This window comes from Hylobates moloch, unplaced genomic scaffold, assembly GCF_009828535.3.
Source record: "Hylobates moloch isolate HMO894 unplaced genomic scaffold, HMol_V3 SCAFFOLD_14, whole genome shotgun sequence".
Classification (NCBI taxonomy): domain Eukaryota; kingdom Metazoa; phylum Chordata; class Mammalia; order Primates; family Hylobatidae; genus Hylobates; species Hylobates moloch.
The window spans coordinates 93237017-93255791 of record NW_026652289.1 but is presented as its reverse complement, the minus strand read 5'-3'; the positions used below and the strand labels follow the sequence as shown (position 1 = coordinate 93255791).

Below are 18775 nucleotides of genomic sequence, written 5' to 3'. Positions count from 1 at the left end.
TCAGGAAATACAGAGAACACCACAAAGATACTCCTTGAGAAGAACAAACCCAAGAGACAAAGCATCAGATTCACCAAGATTGAAATGAAGGAAAAAATGTGAAAGGCAGAGAGAAAGGTCAGGTTACCCAGAAAGGTAAGTCCATCAGACTAACAGTGGATCTCTCTGCAGAAACCCTACAAGCCAGAAGAGAGTGGGGCCAATATTCAACATTCTTAAAGAAAAGAATTTTCAACCCAGGATTTCAAATTCAGCCAAACTAAGCTTCATAAACAAAGGAGAAATAAAATCCTTTACAGACAAGCAAATGCTGAGAGATTTTGTCACCACCAGGCCTGCCTTACAAGAGCTCCTGAAGGAAGCACTAAATATGGAAAGGAAAAACCGGTACCAGCCACTGCAAAAACATACCAAATTGTAAAGACCATCAACACTATGAAGGAACTGCATCAACTAAGGGGCAAAATAACCAGCTAGCATCATAATGACAGGATCAGATTCACACATAACAATATTAACTGTAAATGTGAATGGGCTAAATGCCCCAATTAAAAGATACAGACTGTCAAATTGGATAAAGAGTCAAGACCTATTGGTGTCCTGTATTCAGGAGACCCATCTCATGTGCAAAGACACACATAGGCTCAAAATAAAAGAATGGAGGAATATTTACCAAGCAAATGGAAAGCAAAAAAAAAAAAAAAAAAAAAAGCAAGGGTTGCAATTCTAGTCTCTGATAAAATAGACTTTAACCAACGAAGATCAAAAGAGACAAAGAAGGGCATTACATAATGGTAAAGGGATCAATGCATCAAGATGAGCTAACTACCCCAAATATATATGCACCCAATACAAGAGCACCTAGATTCATAAAGCAAGTCCTTAGAGACCTACAAAGAGACTTAGACTCCCACACAACAATAGTGGGAGACTTTTTTTTTTTGAGATGGAGTCTTGCTCTGTCACCCAGGCTGGAGTGCAGTGGCACGATGTCGGCTTATTGCAACCTCCATGTCCTGAGTTCAAGTGATTCTCCTGCTTCAGCCTCCTGAGTAGGTGGGACTACAGGCCTGTGCCACCACACCTGGCTAATTTTTGTATTTTTAGTAGAGACAGGGTTTTGCCATGTTGGCCAGGCTGGTCTCAAAGTTCTGACCTCAGGTGATCCACCTGCCTTAGTCTCACAAAGTGCTTGGATTATAGGCGTGAGCCACTGCACCCAGCCAATAGTGGGAGACTTTAACACCCCACTGTGAATATTAGACATGACCGAGACAAAATTAATAAGGATATTCAGGACTTGAACTCAGCTCTGGACCAAGCAGACCTGTTAGACATCTACAGAACTCTCCACCCCAAATCACAGAGTATACATTCTTCTCAGCACCACATTGCACTTATTCTAAAATTGACCACATAATTGGACATAAAACACTGCTCAGCAAATGCAGAAGAATGGAAATTATAACAAACAGTCTCTCAAAACAAGTGCAATCAAATTAGAACTCAGGATTAAGAAACTCACTCAAAACTACACAACTACGTGGAAACTGAACAACCTGTTCCTGAATGACTACTGGGTAAATAACGAAATTAAGGCAGAGATAAGTTCTTTGAAACCAATGAGAACAAAGACACAACGTACTAGAATCTCTGGGACACAGCTAAAGCAGTGTTTAGAGGGAAATTTATAGCACTAAATGCCCACAGGAGAAAGTGGGAAGGATCTAAAATCAACACCCTTACATCACAATTAAAAGAACTAGAGAAGCAAGAGCAAACAAATTCAAAAGCTAGCAGAAGACAAGAAATAACTAAGATCAGAGCAGAACTGAAGGAGATAGAGACACAAAAAACCCTTCAAACAAACAATGAATCTAGGAGCTGGTTTTTTGAAAAGATTAACAAAATAGACCACTAGCCAGACTAATAGAAAAGAGAGAAGAATCAAATAGACACAATAAAAAATGATAAAGGGGAGATCACAGCTGATCCCACGGAAATACAAACTGCCATCAGAGAATACTATAAACACCTGTATACAAATAAACAGGAAAATCTAGAAGAAATGGATAAATTCCTGGACACATACACCCTCCCAAGACTAAACCAGGAAGAATTCGAATCCCTGAATAGAGCAATAACAAGTTCTGGAATTGAGGCAGTAACTAATAGCCTACCAACCAAAAAAAGCCTAGAACCAGACAGATTCACAGCCGAATTCTGCCAGAGTTACAAAGAGGAGCTGGTATCATTCCTTCTGAAACTATTCCAAACAATAGAAAAAGAGGGACTCCTACCTAACTCATTTTATGAGGCCAGCATCATCCTGATACCAAAACCTGGCAGAGACACAACAAAAAAAGAAAATTTCAGGCCAATATCCCTGATGAACATCGATGTGAAAATCCTCAATAAAATACTGGCAGACCGAATCCAGCAGCACATCAAAAAGCTTATCCACCACGATCAAGTTGGCTTCATCTCTTGGATGCAAGGCTGGTGTTACCATATGCAAATCAGTAAACGTAATCCATCACATAAATAGATCCAATGATAAAACTCACATGATTATCTCAATAGATGCAGAAAAGGCCCTCAATAAAATTCAACAGCCCTTCATGCTAAAAACTCTCAATAAACTAGGTATTGATGCAATGTATCTCAAAATAATAAGAGCTATTTATGACAAACCCACAGCCAATATCATACTGAATGGGCAAAAGCTGGAAGCATTCCCTTTGAAAACCAGCACAAGACAAGGATGCCCTCTCTCACCGCTCCTGTTCAACATAGTGTTGGAAGTTCTGGCCAGGGCAATCAGGCAAGAGAAAGAAATAAAGGGTATTCAAATAGAAAGAGAGGAAGTCAAATTGTCTCTGTTTGCAGATGACATGATTGTATATTTCGAAAACCCCACCGTCTCATCCCCAAATCTCCTTAAGCTGATAAGCAACTTCACAAAGTCTCAGGCTACAAAATCAATGTGCAAAAGTCACAAGCATTCCTATACACCAATAATAGCCAAATAATGAGTGAACTCCCATTCACAATTGCCACAAAGAGAATAAAATACCTAGGAATCCAACTTACAAGGGATGTAAAGGAACTCTTCAAGGAGAACTACAAACCACTGCTCAAGGAAATAAGAGAAGACACAAACAAATTGAAAAACATTCCATGCTCACAGATAGGAAGAATCAATATTGTGAAAATGGCGATACTGCCCAAACTAATTTATAGATTCAGTGCTATCCCCATCAAGCTACCATTGACTTTCTTCAGAGAATTAGGAAAAACTACTTTAAACTTCATATGGAACCAAAAAAGAGCCCATATAGCCAAGACAATCCTAAGCAAAAAGAACAAAGCTGGAGGTATTACGCTACCTGACTTCAAACTTTACAAGGCTACAGTAACCAAAACAGCATGGTACTGGTACCAAAACAGATACATAGACCGATGGAACAGAACAGAGGCCTCAGAAATAACTCCACACATCTACAACCATCTGGTCTTTGACAAACCTGACAAAAACAAGCAATGGGGAAAGGATTCCTTATTTAATAAATGGTGTTGTGAAAACTGGCTAGCCATACCCAGAAAACTGAAATGGGGCCCCTTTCTTACACCTTATGCAAAAATTAACTCAAGATGAATTAATGGCTTAAACATAAAACCTAAAACCATAAAAACCCTGGAAGAAAACCTAGGCAATACCATTCAGGACATAGGCATGGGCAAAGACTTCATGACTAAAACACCAAAAGCAATGGCAACAAAAGCCAAAATTGACAAATGGGATCTAGTTAAACTAAAGAGCTTCTGCACAGCAAAAGAAACTATCATCAGAGTGAATAGGTAACCTATACAATGGGAGAAAGTTTTTGCAATCTATCCATCTGACCAAGGGGTAATATCCAGAATCTACAAAGAACTTAAACAAATGTACAAGAAAAAACAACCCCATCAAAAAGTGGGTGAAGGATACGAACAGACACTTCTCAAGAGAAGACGTTTATGCGGTCAAGAAACGTATGAAAAACTCATCATCACTGATTATTAGAGAAATGCAAATCAAAACCACAATGAGATACCATCTCATACCAGTTAGAATGGCAATCATTTAAAAGTCAGGAAACAACAGATGCTGGAGAGGATGCGGAGAAATAGGAATGCTTTTACGCTGTTGGTGTGAGTGTAAATTAGTTCAACCATTGTGGAAGACAGTGTGTGATTCCTCAAGGATCTAGAATCGGAACCATTTGACCCAGCAGTCCCATTACTGGGTATATACCAAAGTATTCTAAAGCATGCTGCTATAAAGAGACATGCACACATATGTTTATTGCAGCACTATTCACAATAACAAAGACTTGGAACCAACCCAAATGCTCATCAATGATAGACTGGATAAAGAAAATGTGGCACATACACACCATGGAATACTATATAGCCATAAAAAAGGATGAGTTCATGTTCTTTGCAGGGACATGGATGAAGCTGGAAACCATGATTCTCAGCAAACTAACACAGGAACAGAAAACCAAACACTGCATGTTTTCACGCATAAGTGGGAGTTGAACAATTAGAACACATGGACACGGGGAGGGGAACATCCCACACCAGGGCCTGTCAGGGGGTGGGGGGCTAAGGGAGGGATAGCATTAGGAGAAATATGTAATGTAGATGACGGGTTGGTGGGTGCAGCAAACCACCATGACACGTGTATACCTATGTAACAAACCTGCATGTTCTGCATCTGTATCCCAGAACTTAAAGGATAATTTAAAAAAAAAAAAAAAAGAATACAACGTGGAAGACAACAAGTATATTTGTTAATTTATCAGATATTTTTGAGTGTTTAGTGTGTGCCTTTTTCTAGGTGATGGAGATAAAGTGATAAAACCAGTATCATAATAAAAGCAAGCATTTGTTGAATACTTAAAAAAATCTATTTGAAATGCAGAAACAAGGAATATCTGTATCACTCTTCTGTTTTTGTAAATGACTGAAGGATTTAAGAAGTTTAAAACACTTCTTTGAAAGACTTTTCATGAAAACTTCTTACTGTATATATTTTCTCTTAGAGATTTTTTTTAATGTAGTTTTGTAACTATAGGGAAAATAATTGGGATGGAGTTACCCGTTTTGGTTTTTTTTTACAGGTATTGTAATCAGGTTCTTTGTAAAGAGATTGATGAATGTGTGACTCTTCTTCTCCAAGAGCTTGTCAGTTTCCAGGAACGCATCTACCAAAAAGATCCCGTAAGAGCAAAAGCAAGGAGACGACTCGTTATGGGTCTAAGAGAAGTTACCAAACATATGAAGTTAAACAAGATCAAATGTGTTATAATTTCTCCAAACTGTGAAAAAATCCAGTCAAAAGGTATGCGCTTTTTGCTTTTGAAGTGTTTTGATAGTATAGCTGTGGGATATACAGTGAATATAAAGTGGAAGCCATATGTCTTTCTCATCAGAGTTTAGGTATAAAGCAGAATATTGGAGCATGAGAAAAGAAAATGCAGTCTTTCAATACCTGAAATTAAGTAATAGAATTGAGACTGGATTGTAAATAAAATCCTCATGTATGAACACCAGTGGAAGATTTCAGTTTGGCCCACCAACTGTCCCTTCTGTTGTGATCAGATGGAGGTCTAGCCAGAATGCATTTCTTCTGCAAATATATTCTGCTTTTAAAATTTTATGATGGTGATTTGTCTCTGAGAAACCAGCAGTTTCATTTAGAGGCACTTAGGCAAACCAGCACACAAGTACTTTGAACTACATCATGCATCCTTATTTGTCCTTTTTGATGGGCAACTTTAGGTGACTGTAGTAGACAAAGCAGGTAGTAGTAGTAGGCATATGCATGGCGAGGAATATCAGAGAGACCAGTAATGTGTAATCGATCTGCATTGTGAGAGATCTTTTCTTGAGCTGAAACATTTGCAAGTCAGCCACTATTAACAATTTTAATTAATTTCTTTATAATAAATATTTGTTGAGTTGCAGTTTGATTGCTGCTGTGCTAATCCCTATGGAGAAAGAAAAATACTGGATTTGAGGGAATTTGGAATTTCATGGGGAGAAAGAAAATACATATATACTTCCATGTATAGTATAAAATCAAATAGGATAACGCGTGTAACAGCGTTAAGTGCTACAAGTGTTCATAGAATTCTTTGCTGCGATGTTTTATGCTTTAGCTATTGGGTGTGCAATTAGCTCCATGTAGGCAACAACTAAAGGCGTCTGCATGTGTTGATTTTCTCAGGTGGTCTGGATGAGGCTCTCTATAATGTTATAGCCATGGCACGGGAACAAGAAATTCCTTTTGTGTTTGCCCTTGGAAGGAAAGCTCTAGGACGCTGTGTGAACAAGCTGGTTCCTGTTAGCGTAGTGGGAATCTTCAACTACTTTGGTGCTGAGGTAAGAATTTAGAAGACACACAGTCTTGCTCTCCAGCACATCCCCCAGATAGCACATTTTTCAATTGACATATGCCAGTGTTATGTTTAAGCATTTGAAGGAGTGAGTTGACAACCCTCAAAGAATGAGTGGAAATTTTTTGAGTATTACATTTCCTTTTTTAGTGGTGGAAAAGATTTATGTAGATTAATCCTAAAGCATTTTGAAAAGGTTTTAGTTCCTGTTTCTGCCAAAGTGGTTTTTTTCTTCCGGGCTCAACTGCATAGTACTTGGTAATTTATTTTACTGCTGGTTAAAGATATCTGATATTATGTAATGTAATTTCTTCAGTCTCTAGATGGGTGTATTTTGTGCTACTAGGAATCAGGAGACAAAAGAATCCTTTAATTGGAAGGGATTTTCCTTTAGAAAATGAAATTTCTAAACCAATTGTCACAATAGTTGTACCCATGATACTATCAACCATCATCTCTTTGGCAATCTGCTAATATAGATCTTTATCTATAGGAGCTGATAATATAATGGTTATCAATTTAGAGTAATGCTCATCAACTGTAGTGTTTAAGACTTTTTTTACAAAGTTGATTCTAAAGTACTTTGTGATATCATTGACAGACTATTTTTCCCAACCACACTATTTTTGTGTATGTGTCTATCCAGTCACCATGTTTGCATATCCTACATTCCCCTGTCCATTCTGTTTCTTTCCCACCACCCATGACATTCTCTACCCACCTGCTCTATGAGCATATAAATATTTGTGCTCCCACAATAGCCCGTGCTTTTGTCACGTTTAGCATAGCATACTGCCTTGCTGTAGGTTACGTATGTTTCTTTCCCTTTAACTGTGAATTCCCTGGTGACAGGCCCCTTCCCTTGTCTTTATATTCCTGACACCTTTCACATTACTTGAGTATAAGCAGGCAATATATGTTTGTTGAATAATATTGTGAGATAGATGTATATCTGCCCACTATGCTAGACTGTATGTGAGAATTTCTTGGTGGCTCATGCCTGTTAGCCTAGTAACTCGGGAGGCTGAGGTGGGAGGAGTGCTTGAGGCCAGGAGTTCCAGACCAGCTTGGTATGTTATCAAGTATGTCTATTCACGATGAATGGTAGTGCACCTGTTACTGTTACCTTCTGATACAACTAATCTTGGAATTAAGCTTCCAATCTTTACCCTCATTCAAGGCTTTTATTCCTTGATCCTAGTATCTTCTCTTCAGTTTTTCTTCTCTTTCCTTATATTCTTTTATTCCTAACAATTTCTTTCTTTCCTTTAGATTGTAAAACCAATGTTAAACTCACATATCCGTTTGCATATTTTCTTTTTATTGTTTTCACTTCAATGCTTGGTTTGTTAAACACTGCAAATATTTGTCAAGCCTGTTACATGTAACCACATAGGGGCTGTTGTTTTTTGTTTTTAACAGAATCTGTCCTTCCTCCTTTTTAAAAATAATAAATCCTGATTATATTTTTTTACACTACTAGTAGGTAACACCTACCACTCTTCAAAAATCAGTACAATTAGCAGCATCCTATATTATACCTGCTAATTTAAACAATTTAAAATGCAGCTAGATAAAGGATGCTACTTATATTTTTCCCTCTTGAGATGAATCTTCAGAGACTTATTATTCTACAGCAGTGTAGCACTTTTTGTCATGCTTTCATCTGAAGGTTTATACTTACTATAAAATTAAACAGATTCTCAAAAATGTCCAGGTTATGTTTAATTCTTTGAAATTCTTTACTTAATGTTGTGAGTATGTTGCATTGTGATACTAAATTGGACATTTAACAGGAATGGGATGCATTCCTCTTATGCCAGAATTATGGCATAACTAGAAGTCGTATAGATTGGCCTTCTGGTGGCTGTAGAAACTTAAATCTTTGGACATCATTAGGTATCATGGTTATTGAAGTACAACTTTAATGCTATATGAATTGTGCCATCTTATTATTTTTTTTTTTTTGAGGCGGAGTTTCACTCTTGTTGCCCAGGCTGGAGTGCAATGGCATGATCTTGGCTCACCGCAACCTCCACCTCCCGGGTTCAAGTGATTCTCCTGCCTCAGCCTCCTGAGTAGCTGGGATTACAGGCATACACCACCACGCCCAGCTAATTTTGTATTTTTAGTAGAGATGGGGTTTCTCCATGTTGGTCAGGCTAGTCTCGAACTCCTGACCTCAGGTGATCCACTTGCCTTGGCCTCCCAAAGTGCTGGGATTACAGGCGTGAGCCACTGTGCCCAGCCGAATTTTGCCATCTCATTAAATGTGAATATGCTTAGTGTATCTACCACTTCACGGAAATTATTTATTTTGTTCCTATTTTTGTTTCAGCAGTGAAAGAACATCTGGTGTTTTAGCTCCATATTCTACTTCCAAGCTCTATATTCTAATTTGCATTTGGCCCAGTAGTCATGCCTTTCTAGCTTGTGTTATCTTTTCATCATCTTCAAGGTCCTAGCTCTCCATATTATCACCAAATTACTTTTGGTCTTCGTCTGGTTCTTCCAAAAAGTAAACATTACAGGAAAACTTAATGCCTATAGAGACTGCCATGTTCTTCTACATTCCTGAACATCACTCAGAATACACTCGTTCCCTTATATTCTAACCCAGATAAAATTCTTTACTGCTCCCCTAAAAAGCCTTATACTTTTCTTATGTCTGTAGCTTTATTAATGATTTTGCGTATTTGGCTTTGAAGGCCCTGATTTCACCCCTCAAAACTGTACCCTTTTCAAGGCCAATGCTGATGTCATCTTCCCTTCATGACTTCCTCAGTGATGCCCAGCAGTTTAGAATTGATGCCTCATCTAAAGCCATAACTCTTTACACCTCTCAAGGCATGTAAGGTGTTATGCCTTGGATTATAGGCGTCTCTTACCGTCTTTTTCCAGCCACATAGAAGGTTCCTTGAGAGTAGAGTTGATATTCAGTCATCTTTGTACCCTCTGTAGTGGCAGACACTAAAGGAAGAGTGCACTTGTTGAATGTTGTAAGCACTTATAATATATCACATTTAGTGGCTAGTGTTGGAATCAAGAAATTTCCTCAGACTTGTGAGAATTAAATAAACAGTAAATGTAAGTTACAGAGTAATTTCATAAGGTTCTGTGGTTTGCATACCATTTGGATTTTGTCCTCATCGAAAGTGTGTCTGACCCTGAAACAAACAGTAGAGATATTTATTATCCCTAATAGGAATAAAAAGTGTAACATGGATTAATCAAAATACTCTTTCTTTTCAGAGCCTGTTTAATAAGTTAGTGGAACTCACTGAGGAAGCCAGGAAAGCATATAAAGATATGGTTGCAGCAATGGAACAGGAGCAGGCTGAGGAAGCCTTAAAGAATGTGAAGAAGGTACCACACCACATGGGACATTCTCGGAATCCCTCTGCAGCAAGTGCCATTTCTTTCTGCAGTGTTATTTCTGAACCGATCTCTGAAGTAAATGAAAAGGAATATGGTAAGTTGTTGAATACTATTTTAAATGACTTAAACCGTGAGATGATTTAAATGACTTTCTATTCTACCTTTTATTTTTATCATTCTTGGTTATTCAAATGTTGCTCGAAATTTGGTTTAAAACATTGCATTAAACATGTTCATTAAAAATCAGGAGAATATTTGGGACTGAGACTTCTTATGAGACCCTGGAATTTAATCACAGTTCCAAATCTTTATAAAAGCCTCAGGGGCTTTAAAAAGCAAAACACACCATACTTGTGACCTATCACTAACTAAACGTTAGGAAGTTTTATTCCAATACTTTATGCTCAGTTACTAAAATTTTATATTTCCTAAGGGCTGGTCTTAAGGTAGTGAGTTATCTAATTTGTTCATAGTCAGTTATAGATCAATCTCCTTGTTCTGCTCTTTCCCCCCTTCTCACTACTGCACTTGACTAGTCTTAAAAAGAAAAAAAAAATTTAAAAAAGTGTTAAATGTTGTATGTACTAAGTAAACTACAGACCTGAATATTATTCACTCTAAGCTTATAAAACCTAGACGTGATATTTGCCTTAAGTAAAGTCTGATTGTAATCAAGAAGAGATACAGACTAAAAAATAGTATTTAATGTTTAACATTTATTTATTGAAGTCTACATCTCAGTAGTTTCTTTGCCTTATTTCTATAATACTTTGAGCTCTTTAGTTCTTTCTTGGTTTAGTTTATGGTTTGTTTTCCCTATGTAACTTTCTTCTTTTTTAAAAATTTTAAATAATATAGCCACCTGCTTTCATTTGGCTCTTTGTTGGTTCTTTTTTTCTTTTCTCTGGGAGGTTATCAAACAGCTTGTTGCCACCTAAAATTTAACATGTAAAAAAACTGAGTCCTCATTTTCTTCCCATTTTCCCCTTCCTAGCCTGCCTGCCTGCGGTTGTAGTTAGATGTTTGGAATGCTTTCAGTAAAGCTCCAGAGCAGAGGCAATTAACAAGTCGTTGTGGGCCCTTAGGAAACTGTTGGCCAGGGATGAGTGATACTGGTTTAGAGGCAGACATGTTTCTTTTGCAGGAGTGATACTAGTTGAAAATTAAGAAGATAAAGGGAAAGTGCTAACATTGTAAATGAGCACGATCCTCTCTGTATAGTGAAATGCCACATCTCAAAGGCAAGCCATAAGAGAAACCTATAAAGCTGTGGGTTTGGGCAGATGACAGAGTAACAAATAATATTCATATGGGCACATATAAACACAAGTAGTGTCAAACGAAAGTCTCAGAGATTGAGGTGATGTTTTCAGAAAGCACCAGATTCAAAGTGTTCAAAGATTGAAGCCTTGGTTTTTCTATACTCTGCCTAAAGGTTTTAGGTGTAATCAGTTAATCTCGGGGTCTTGGATTTCTCTTTAGAAAAAAAAACTGTTGAAATATTAATGTGCATCTAAAATTTTTAAACATTTTATGCCTTTCAGAGTTTTTTTCATAATTAAATATATGTGGGAAATTTTTCACTTACTAGACTGTTTTTTTGTTTTGTTTTGTTTTGTTTTCCCAGCACTTACTATATACCAGTAATAGGGACACAAAGATGAGCTGGAGTGGAAGTGAGGAGGGATGAGGAAGGTGAAACAGCAAACACAAAACAAGGCTTTTGACTGTATATGTAAAAAGTACTGTGGGAGTTCAGGTTAGCGATTGCCTTCTCAGGAGTCAGGAAGAACTTCATGAAGGAACTAACATTTAAGAGTGGTTATCAAGATGAACAGGAGTCTGAAGGGGAAAGGAGGAAAACACATCTACAGAAAGAAGTATATAGCTTGTGTTCCATCTTTAGGGAACATTGAGAATTTAGATGACACTGAGCATGGAGTGTGTAGTCCATGGCTCAGGGTCAGAATGAAATAGGACCAGAATGATAGATAAGGGCCAGATCATGAAGGGCTTTGCTGTGCCACGCCAAGGATTTTGGATTCTATCCTAGGGTGATAAAAAGCCAGTTAGACAATGATATAATCAATTCACAAAACCAGTTAGGAAAATGTTACAAATGAACAGCAAGAAAAAGAAGGCCTGAGCTAAGGCAGTAGTAAACAGATGTAGTAGTTTTTGAGCTACAGGTGTCATGGTATAGTGATGAATTCAGTGGGCTAAAGGGATGTAATATTAATAAGAGAGAAAAGTAGGATCAAGTGTTACTATAAGGTTTCTTCTGCTTTGAGATTGTGTAAATGATAATGTCATTAGCTGAGAATGAGAATATAGGAGGAGGTGATTTTTTTTTCATGAGGTAGAAATGACAGTGGAAAGGACTCATTCTACACTAAAGTAGCTTCAGGAAAGAAATTTTTTCCCAAACAGTGTATGATAAAGTGCCCAAAACATGTTCTCTATCAATATATAGTCCATAGACGATGACCATATTGAACATACTAACGTGAATAGGTTTGCTACAACTTGATTAGAATATTATACCTATAAACTGCAAATAGTAGCTGTAATGTCAATATGATAGAATTTTTATTTTTTAAAAAAAATTGAAAAAATAGAGGGGTGAGAGATCTTTACTGATTCTTGGTACGTTTTTTGCCTTCAACTGATTTCCTATCATGAGAAATAATTTAGTTTGTCATCACTGTAGTATATAATACTTTTTTTGTCCTCCAAAATCACTTTGTAAGCCAAGCTATATAGATATATTGTAAAACAACCTTTCACAGATGTTAGAAACGCATGGATAGATTCTTTGCTTATAATTGGAAACACATGTCCCATTACAGGCCAAAAGATAATTTAAATAACTTGCTGAGTGAGCATGGTACAAACACATGAAATCAGAATTATTATTGCTGGACATCTTGGCTCTTCTATCTCTTGGGTTGTGGGTCCTTGAGCCCAGTACACCTCTAGGCTACAAAAAAGTTAGGCAGTTCATTGATTTTCATGAATATATGGATTTTATTTATGAATGCCAGTGAGCTCCTGTTGGTATAAGATCTCTTGCATTCTGAAGCGTTAATATACTTATTTTTACCTCCCTGTTTCTTTATCTTGAATGTACATTTTTGGGAATTATTTTCCCCTTATAACACTTAAATTAGGTTGGGCACAGTGGCTTACACCTGTAATCCTAACATTTTGGGAGCCCAAGATAGGAGGATAGCTGAGCCCAGGAGGTCAAGGCTGCAATGAGCCAAGATCATGCAACTGCATTCCAGCCTAAAAGACAGAGCAAGACCCCATCTGAAACACACACACACACACACACACACACACACTCTCTCTCTCTCTCTCTCTGTGTGTGTGTCTCTCTCTCTCTGTCTCAAAGTAGTACTAAATAAACTAAATTTGTAATTTTTCCAGTCAGTTTCTAAGCCAACAAATTTATAAATTTTGTTGTTCTTTCTTTTTGGGGGTTTTTTAAAGAGTTGCATGATTTTGAAACAGTGTTCTGGTTTTTAAAAAATCTGCTCGATACTTGTAGAAACAAATTGGAGAAACATGGTGGAAACTTCAGATGGACTGGAAGCATCAGAAAATGAGAAAGAGGTATCCTGTAAGCACAGCACTTCGGAAAAACCCAGTAAACTTCCATTTGACACACCCCCAATTGGTAAGCAGCTGTCATTAGTGGCTACAGGCAGTACTACCTCAGCTACAAGTGCTGGGAAATCCACAGCAAGTGATAAAGAGGAAGTGAAGCCAGATGACCTGGAATGGGCCTCACAGCAGAGTACAGAGACTGGCTCTTTGGATGGCAGTTGCCGAGATCTTTTGAATTCCTCCATCACCAGCACCACCAGCACTCTTGTACCTGGCATGCTTGAAGAAGAAGAAGATGAAGATGAGGAGGAGGAGGAAGATTATACTCATGAACCCATATCTGTAGAAGTGCAGCTCAATAGTAGAATTGAGTCTTGGGTCTCAGAGACCCAGAGAACTATGGAAACCCTTCAGCTTGGGAAAACCCTTAATGGTTCTGAGGAAGACAATGTAGAGCAAAGTGGAGAAGAGGAAGCAGAGGCGCCTGAGCTGCTGGAGCCAGGGATGGACAGTGAGGCATGGACTGCTGACCAGCAGGCCAGTCCTGGGCAGCAGAAGTCCAGCAACTGCAGCTCGCTCAACAAAGAGCACTCTGATTCTCATTACACAACGCAAGCTACGTAACTCAGGAAATGTCGGCTCTCTATCTCCAGCTGTGGAAGGCTTGCAGCCATTACCTTTTATGCTTCATCTCAACATTTTGCACTGTCCAGTATTTAATATACGTATTTAATTCCCAACAAATATTTTTGTAGCTTTTACTTGTTATGATCTGTAGCTTAGCTTTTAATTAGCATCTAAGTGTCTTTCTAAGAACTGTGTGGAAAATTCAGATCTGTTTCAGCTTATTTTGTAATCAAAAATAATGATAAAAAGAAGACCAGATCTTAAAGAAAATAAATGTCAAATGCTTACTTAAAAGTCATTTTGAAAGTTAAAGAACAAGGTTCTAAGGATAGAAGCAGTTATCAGTGTTTGCTTCAGGACTCCACCTCCTCTACTCTAATTTGACCAAAAAGTTGTTTGGGCTTCTTTAAAAAAGAACTGGGGGTGGAGTCAGAAAACTAAATGAAAGGGTGAGGGTAACTAAGTCCACCAGTGTTGTATGTTACAAAATCAATGCAACTTTTATGTGGTCCACAAATGTTTAGTCAGAAGTCACTGATTATTGTAATTAATTAATGTTGGGATGGGCTAAAACAGAGCCTTCAAAACTTCAGCTAGCAGTGGAGCCACCATCTTAGATTATAGCTAGCTAGCCTCATTTGTGGAAAGTGATAGATGCTGTCTATAATAGTGAACAGTCACCCATGATAGGACCTCCAGGTTCTGTCTCATATTTGCTTCTTACTTACCTCAGGAATGCTCTTGTACATAGACTTATTTACAAAAAGCTAGGCACATTTTGACAGGTGAATAACTGTAACCGATTGTATGACTGCTGCACTTACACGTAAACTCTTCAGAAACAGAGTCTTATACTGGTGTGTTCTCTTGCATGCTAGTGGTTCAGGACTCTTGATTTGAGATATGGATTTGATTGAGTATCCAAACTTGTCCTGAGTGCAAAACTCTTTCACCTTTTAAAAAATACCTATTTTGCACCTAGCCTTGAGCACCTTCCACATAGCAATGACCATAGTTACTGTCAGGAGGTCAGAGAAAGGAACTTTGCACAACTTGTGACATGTATCCTGATAATCAAGGCTTAGATGAGGAAGTTTTAGAAGATAAGAGAAAGTTGTTCTAATTGTGCTGAAACTATTAGATGATTTAGAGTATACAGATATGTAGGTATTAATTCTCTATTCACTATTATTTATCTCTGCCCTTCTCTAGGAGTTTGTATACCTGCTTAGGAGACAATAAATGAGCTAAATGTTTTATTTGCTAGTCAGTCACCACGTGGACTTCAGTGACTTTACAAGTTTATGTAATGGTGGAAGAGCGACAAACTATGTAATTTTTTTGTCTTCCATCCAACTCCCCACCACCCCCAACTGTCCCCCCACCTCCCCCCCACACACATGCACACATCCGTGTGTGTGTGCCAGTTTTCCACTTACAAGCTTCCATAAGCAGGCACAAAACCGAGAAGGAAGGGGTATTTTCCCTGCCCTGATTATCTGGGGCAGGGCTTTGCCTCACAGAGGCAGGAGAGAAGAATTGGGCAGATTCTTTACTGAACTCACTGGGACTACTGTGCTAGTTTTGATGTTTTATAATGCTGGCATTTAATTACTGGAGAGATTGGAGTCTTGGTTGATGATTTAGTATTTGTGAATTGTGAAAGTTTAGGAGCATTGCTGTGTAGAAAATGTTAGTCAATCAACTTTATTATTGTGCTAAAAGGGGACATTCTTACACTGTCCTGTCTAAACTGTTCTCCAGTATAGACTTCCTAGGCACTAAATATCCAATATTTAAAGGAACGCAGCAGGTAAGGAATGAAGCCTCGGAAATAGTACTCATGGATTTATACATGGCAGATCTTACTGTCTCTACACATTTGGAAGTGTTCGTTGGTTTAAAGAAATGATAGAGGTTTTGAACTACTGACAGTCTTAAAGTGAATTTAAAAACTGTTCATACTTTTTATGGTGTAAATTTCCTTTGCTCGATGTCAGTGATTCAGATAACTCTTGACCTTGAGATGATGGCTTTTCACAGTTTTCTTATATTTTATATCTCTTCTGAACATGAATTGTCATTTTAGATTTTTGACATTTGTATCAAAAGAGAAGTTGAGGAAATCTTCAGAACACTGGTTAACTTTTAGTTTTGCTATAGACTTCAGAAGTGTTTATTTATATGTTCGGTAAATGCTCTCGCATATGCAGTACCTCTTCTGCCAGCAAATCCAAGGGACCATAGCCTTTTTATGAGACAGGTCACCTCTAGAGGACAACCCAAGAATTATTAAAGGAAATGTTACCATTTTGAGAGCATGCTTAAATAAATATTAATAATGTCTTTATAACTTGTTTCCTTTAAATTTTGGAATATTGAATTACAGGCTTTGGAGGAGTTGTGAAAATTAGGAGAGTTTTCATATATTTTTTGAAGTGGTCATGGTTGGCTCTTTGAAGACCCATAAAGAGATCCAGTGGGAAGAGTAAGGGTTGGTTCATCATCACAAGAAATAAAAAACATAGTGATTTTTTCTCTCAATGTGTGCAGGTGGTTCTACTGGCAATAATTAATAATAGATTTCTATTTCAGTATATAAGTATATTAACTAAAATATGAATTACACTTCCAAAGTTAGATTTCTTCAGTAGGTTTGTTTGCTGTGAAGATTACTTCTCAAAAGACAAATGTTCATATTAGCTTAATTTTTGGTTTAAATATGTTTGTAAATGATGTAATATATTTCTTTTGACTAAACATGGAAAAGTAATGTGTGTTATACATTGAGAAGTTTTTACTGGCTTTGACTGGAGGTCGTTTTTGCAGAGATGGTATTTTATATGATTCCAGTATTTGGAAAAGAATTAGTCAAAAGGAATTCACATAGTTTAAATACTGAGAAATTAATATCCAAATATGTACTTGTCTGATTTTAAATAAGCTGGGGGAGGTGGGAGGGGTGGGAATTGAAATGTGCAAATGAGTAGTGAATGCTACACTCATTTTCAACTCTTTAACATGAAACTGTTCAATCTTAACACATTGTTACTTTAATATATGTATAAAGAAGTATTACTGTTTGTAAAGCTGCTGTTTGCTTAAAAAAAAAAAAAAAACACCCTTGTCATGTATTTTCTGTATGTTGGGCCAACAGTTAGAACATCAACCCATTTAAAAATTTTTATCTTTTTTTGATTTTAAAAAATTCTGTGAAATAATTTATTTACAGACATCTTCCTCCTCCCTCATCCCTTCCAACCTTTACATGCATCACAGAATCAACCAAACTGTTTGCCTAATCTGAAATCTGAATCCTAATGAGAAAAATTTAAACTTTGTTGGCACATCACACCTTGAAAGTATTTGTATTATTTTATAATTTAATTTCTAAATATACCACATAAGTTTATAATTTAATGTCTTAATTGTAATGCTCTAATAAAAAACTAGCAAAATTAGTGTGAGTTATAACATGAAGGGATTTTCATCTTTTGCTGTATGAAGGATAATTGTTATATCACATTTGGGGGGTAATAACAGCTTTTTTGCACTATGTAAATACTAGTGGGGATTCTTCTGTACTAATAAAATGATTATTGAAATGAAATCTGTCCTTTCAGAAGAGATACTTAAAGAGTTCATGACTCCCCACATGTAGAAGACAGAACAGAAGAAAGAGTCCAGCTTGAGTATTGATTGGTGGTCATATGGGGTTGCCAAAAAAGGCTGTACAATCGGCACGAAGGAGTTAAGAATAAAAATCTCCATCTGCGGTGGTTGGTGTGATCTGTGGCATGGGCCCAGGCGTCTAGCCAGAGACCATCGTGGTATTAGGAGAAGGCTTCTACAGATTCCTTCACCTTTTTATATTAGTTCCTCTGTGCTGGGCACTGTTCTAAGTCTTTTCTCAGTATTAACTCACTTAATCCTTAAAACAATCCTCTGAAGTAGATTTTGGTTACTATTTCTCACTTTTCAGATGATAGAAGAGTCACGGAGATGTTAACCCAGCCCCATACCACAGACCATGCCCCAATCACTGCACTTTGTTATGTCTTGGTACAAAGTGCACAGGGTGTGCAAAGCAAACATGCTTCCTTCACCTTCGGGTGTCTTCGGGAATGTGGAACCAGGAGGACTGAAGAGGGCCTTGGGGACTAAAGTTATTGGGCCTCACCTCATCGCCCTTTCCCTAAGTAGCCCCAGAATTTCTCACTATGTCACAGTGAAATGTAGGGAATCTGAAAAAGAGTACATTCATCTGTCAGAAAATAGGATACTAATTTTCATAACAAAGAAATGAACTTTTTGGTGATCACAAAGAGAAGGAGGATGCCTCATCAGTTGTATCAGATACTTCCTTTTTAACCAGTACATGTACCACTCCCTAATTTTTTCCAATAGTGATCAGTTTTTCTCCTAACTGACCAGAAGAGGGTGTGCGTCGCACCTGAAAATAGTCAAAAGCTACGTGTAATATTAATACTTTTTTAAAGCAGGAAACGGTGAAAGAGAAGTAACCTGAACTATGGGCCTTGCCATTAAAGGTGCTTAGTTGAGTCTAAGCTCAGAACTGGGAACCATACCTATGGGTATCATTTCATTTTAGAAAGAACATTTAGACATGTTGAATAGTCAGGTCATGTGAAATTTCTAGATTAGCAATTCAGTCAGTACTTTTGGCTTGATTTGGGTTCTTCTGATGTTAC

The 18775-nt window shown here is 37.4% G+C and overlaps 1 protein-coding gene across 4 annotated transcripts in view; it reads left to right on the top strand.

The window, feature by feature from the left end:
- Positions 1-17673, top strand: part of SECISBP2L (SECIS binding protein 2 like) — a 58046-nt gene extending 40373 nt beyond the window's left edge. For all 4 annotated transcript variants that reach the window (XM_032174396.2, XM_032174394.2, XM_058427401.1 and 1 more), the window contains 4 exons: positions 5169-5389; positions 6278-6432; positions 9699-9918; positions 13378-17673. In XM_032174396.2, coding sequence (XP_032030287.1) covers positions 5169-5389; positions 6278-6432; positions 9699-9918; positions 13378-14060 — 1279 coding nt within the window. In that variant the 3' untranslated portion in view covers positions 14061-17673. The remainder of the gene's footprint in view (positions 1-5168; positions 5390-6277; positions 6433-9698; positions 9919-13377) is intronic.
- The last annotated feature ends 1102 nt before the right edge of the window (positions 17674-18775 follow it).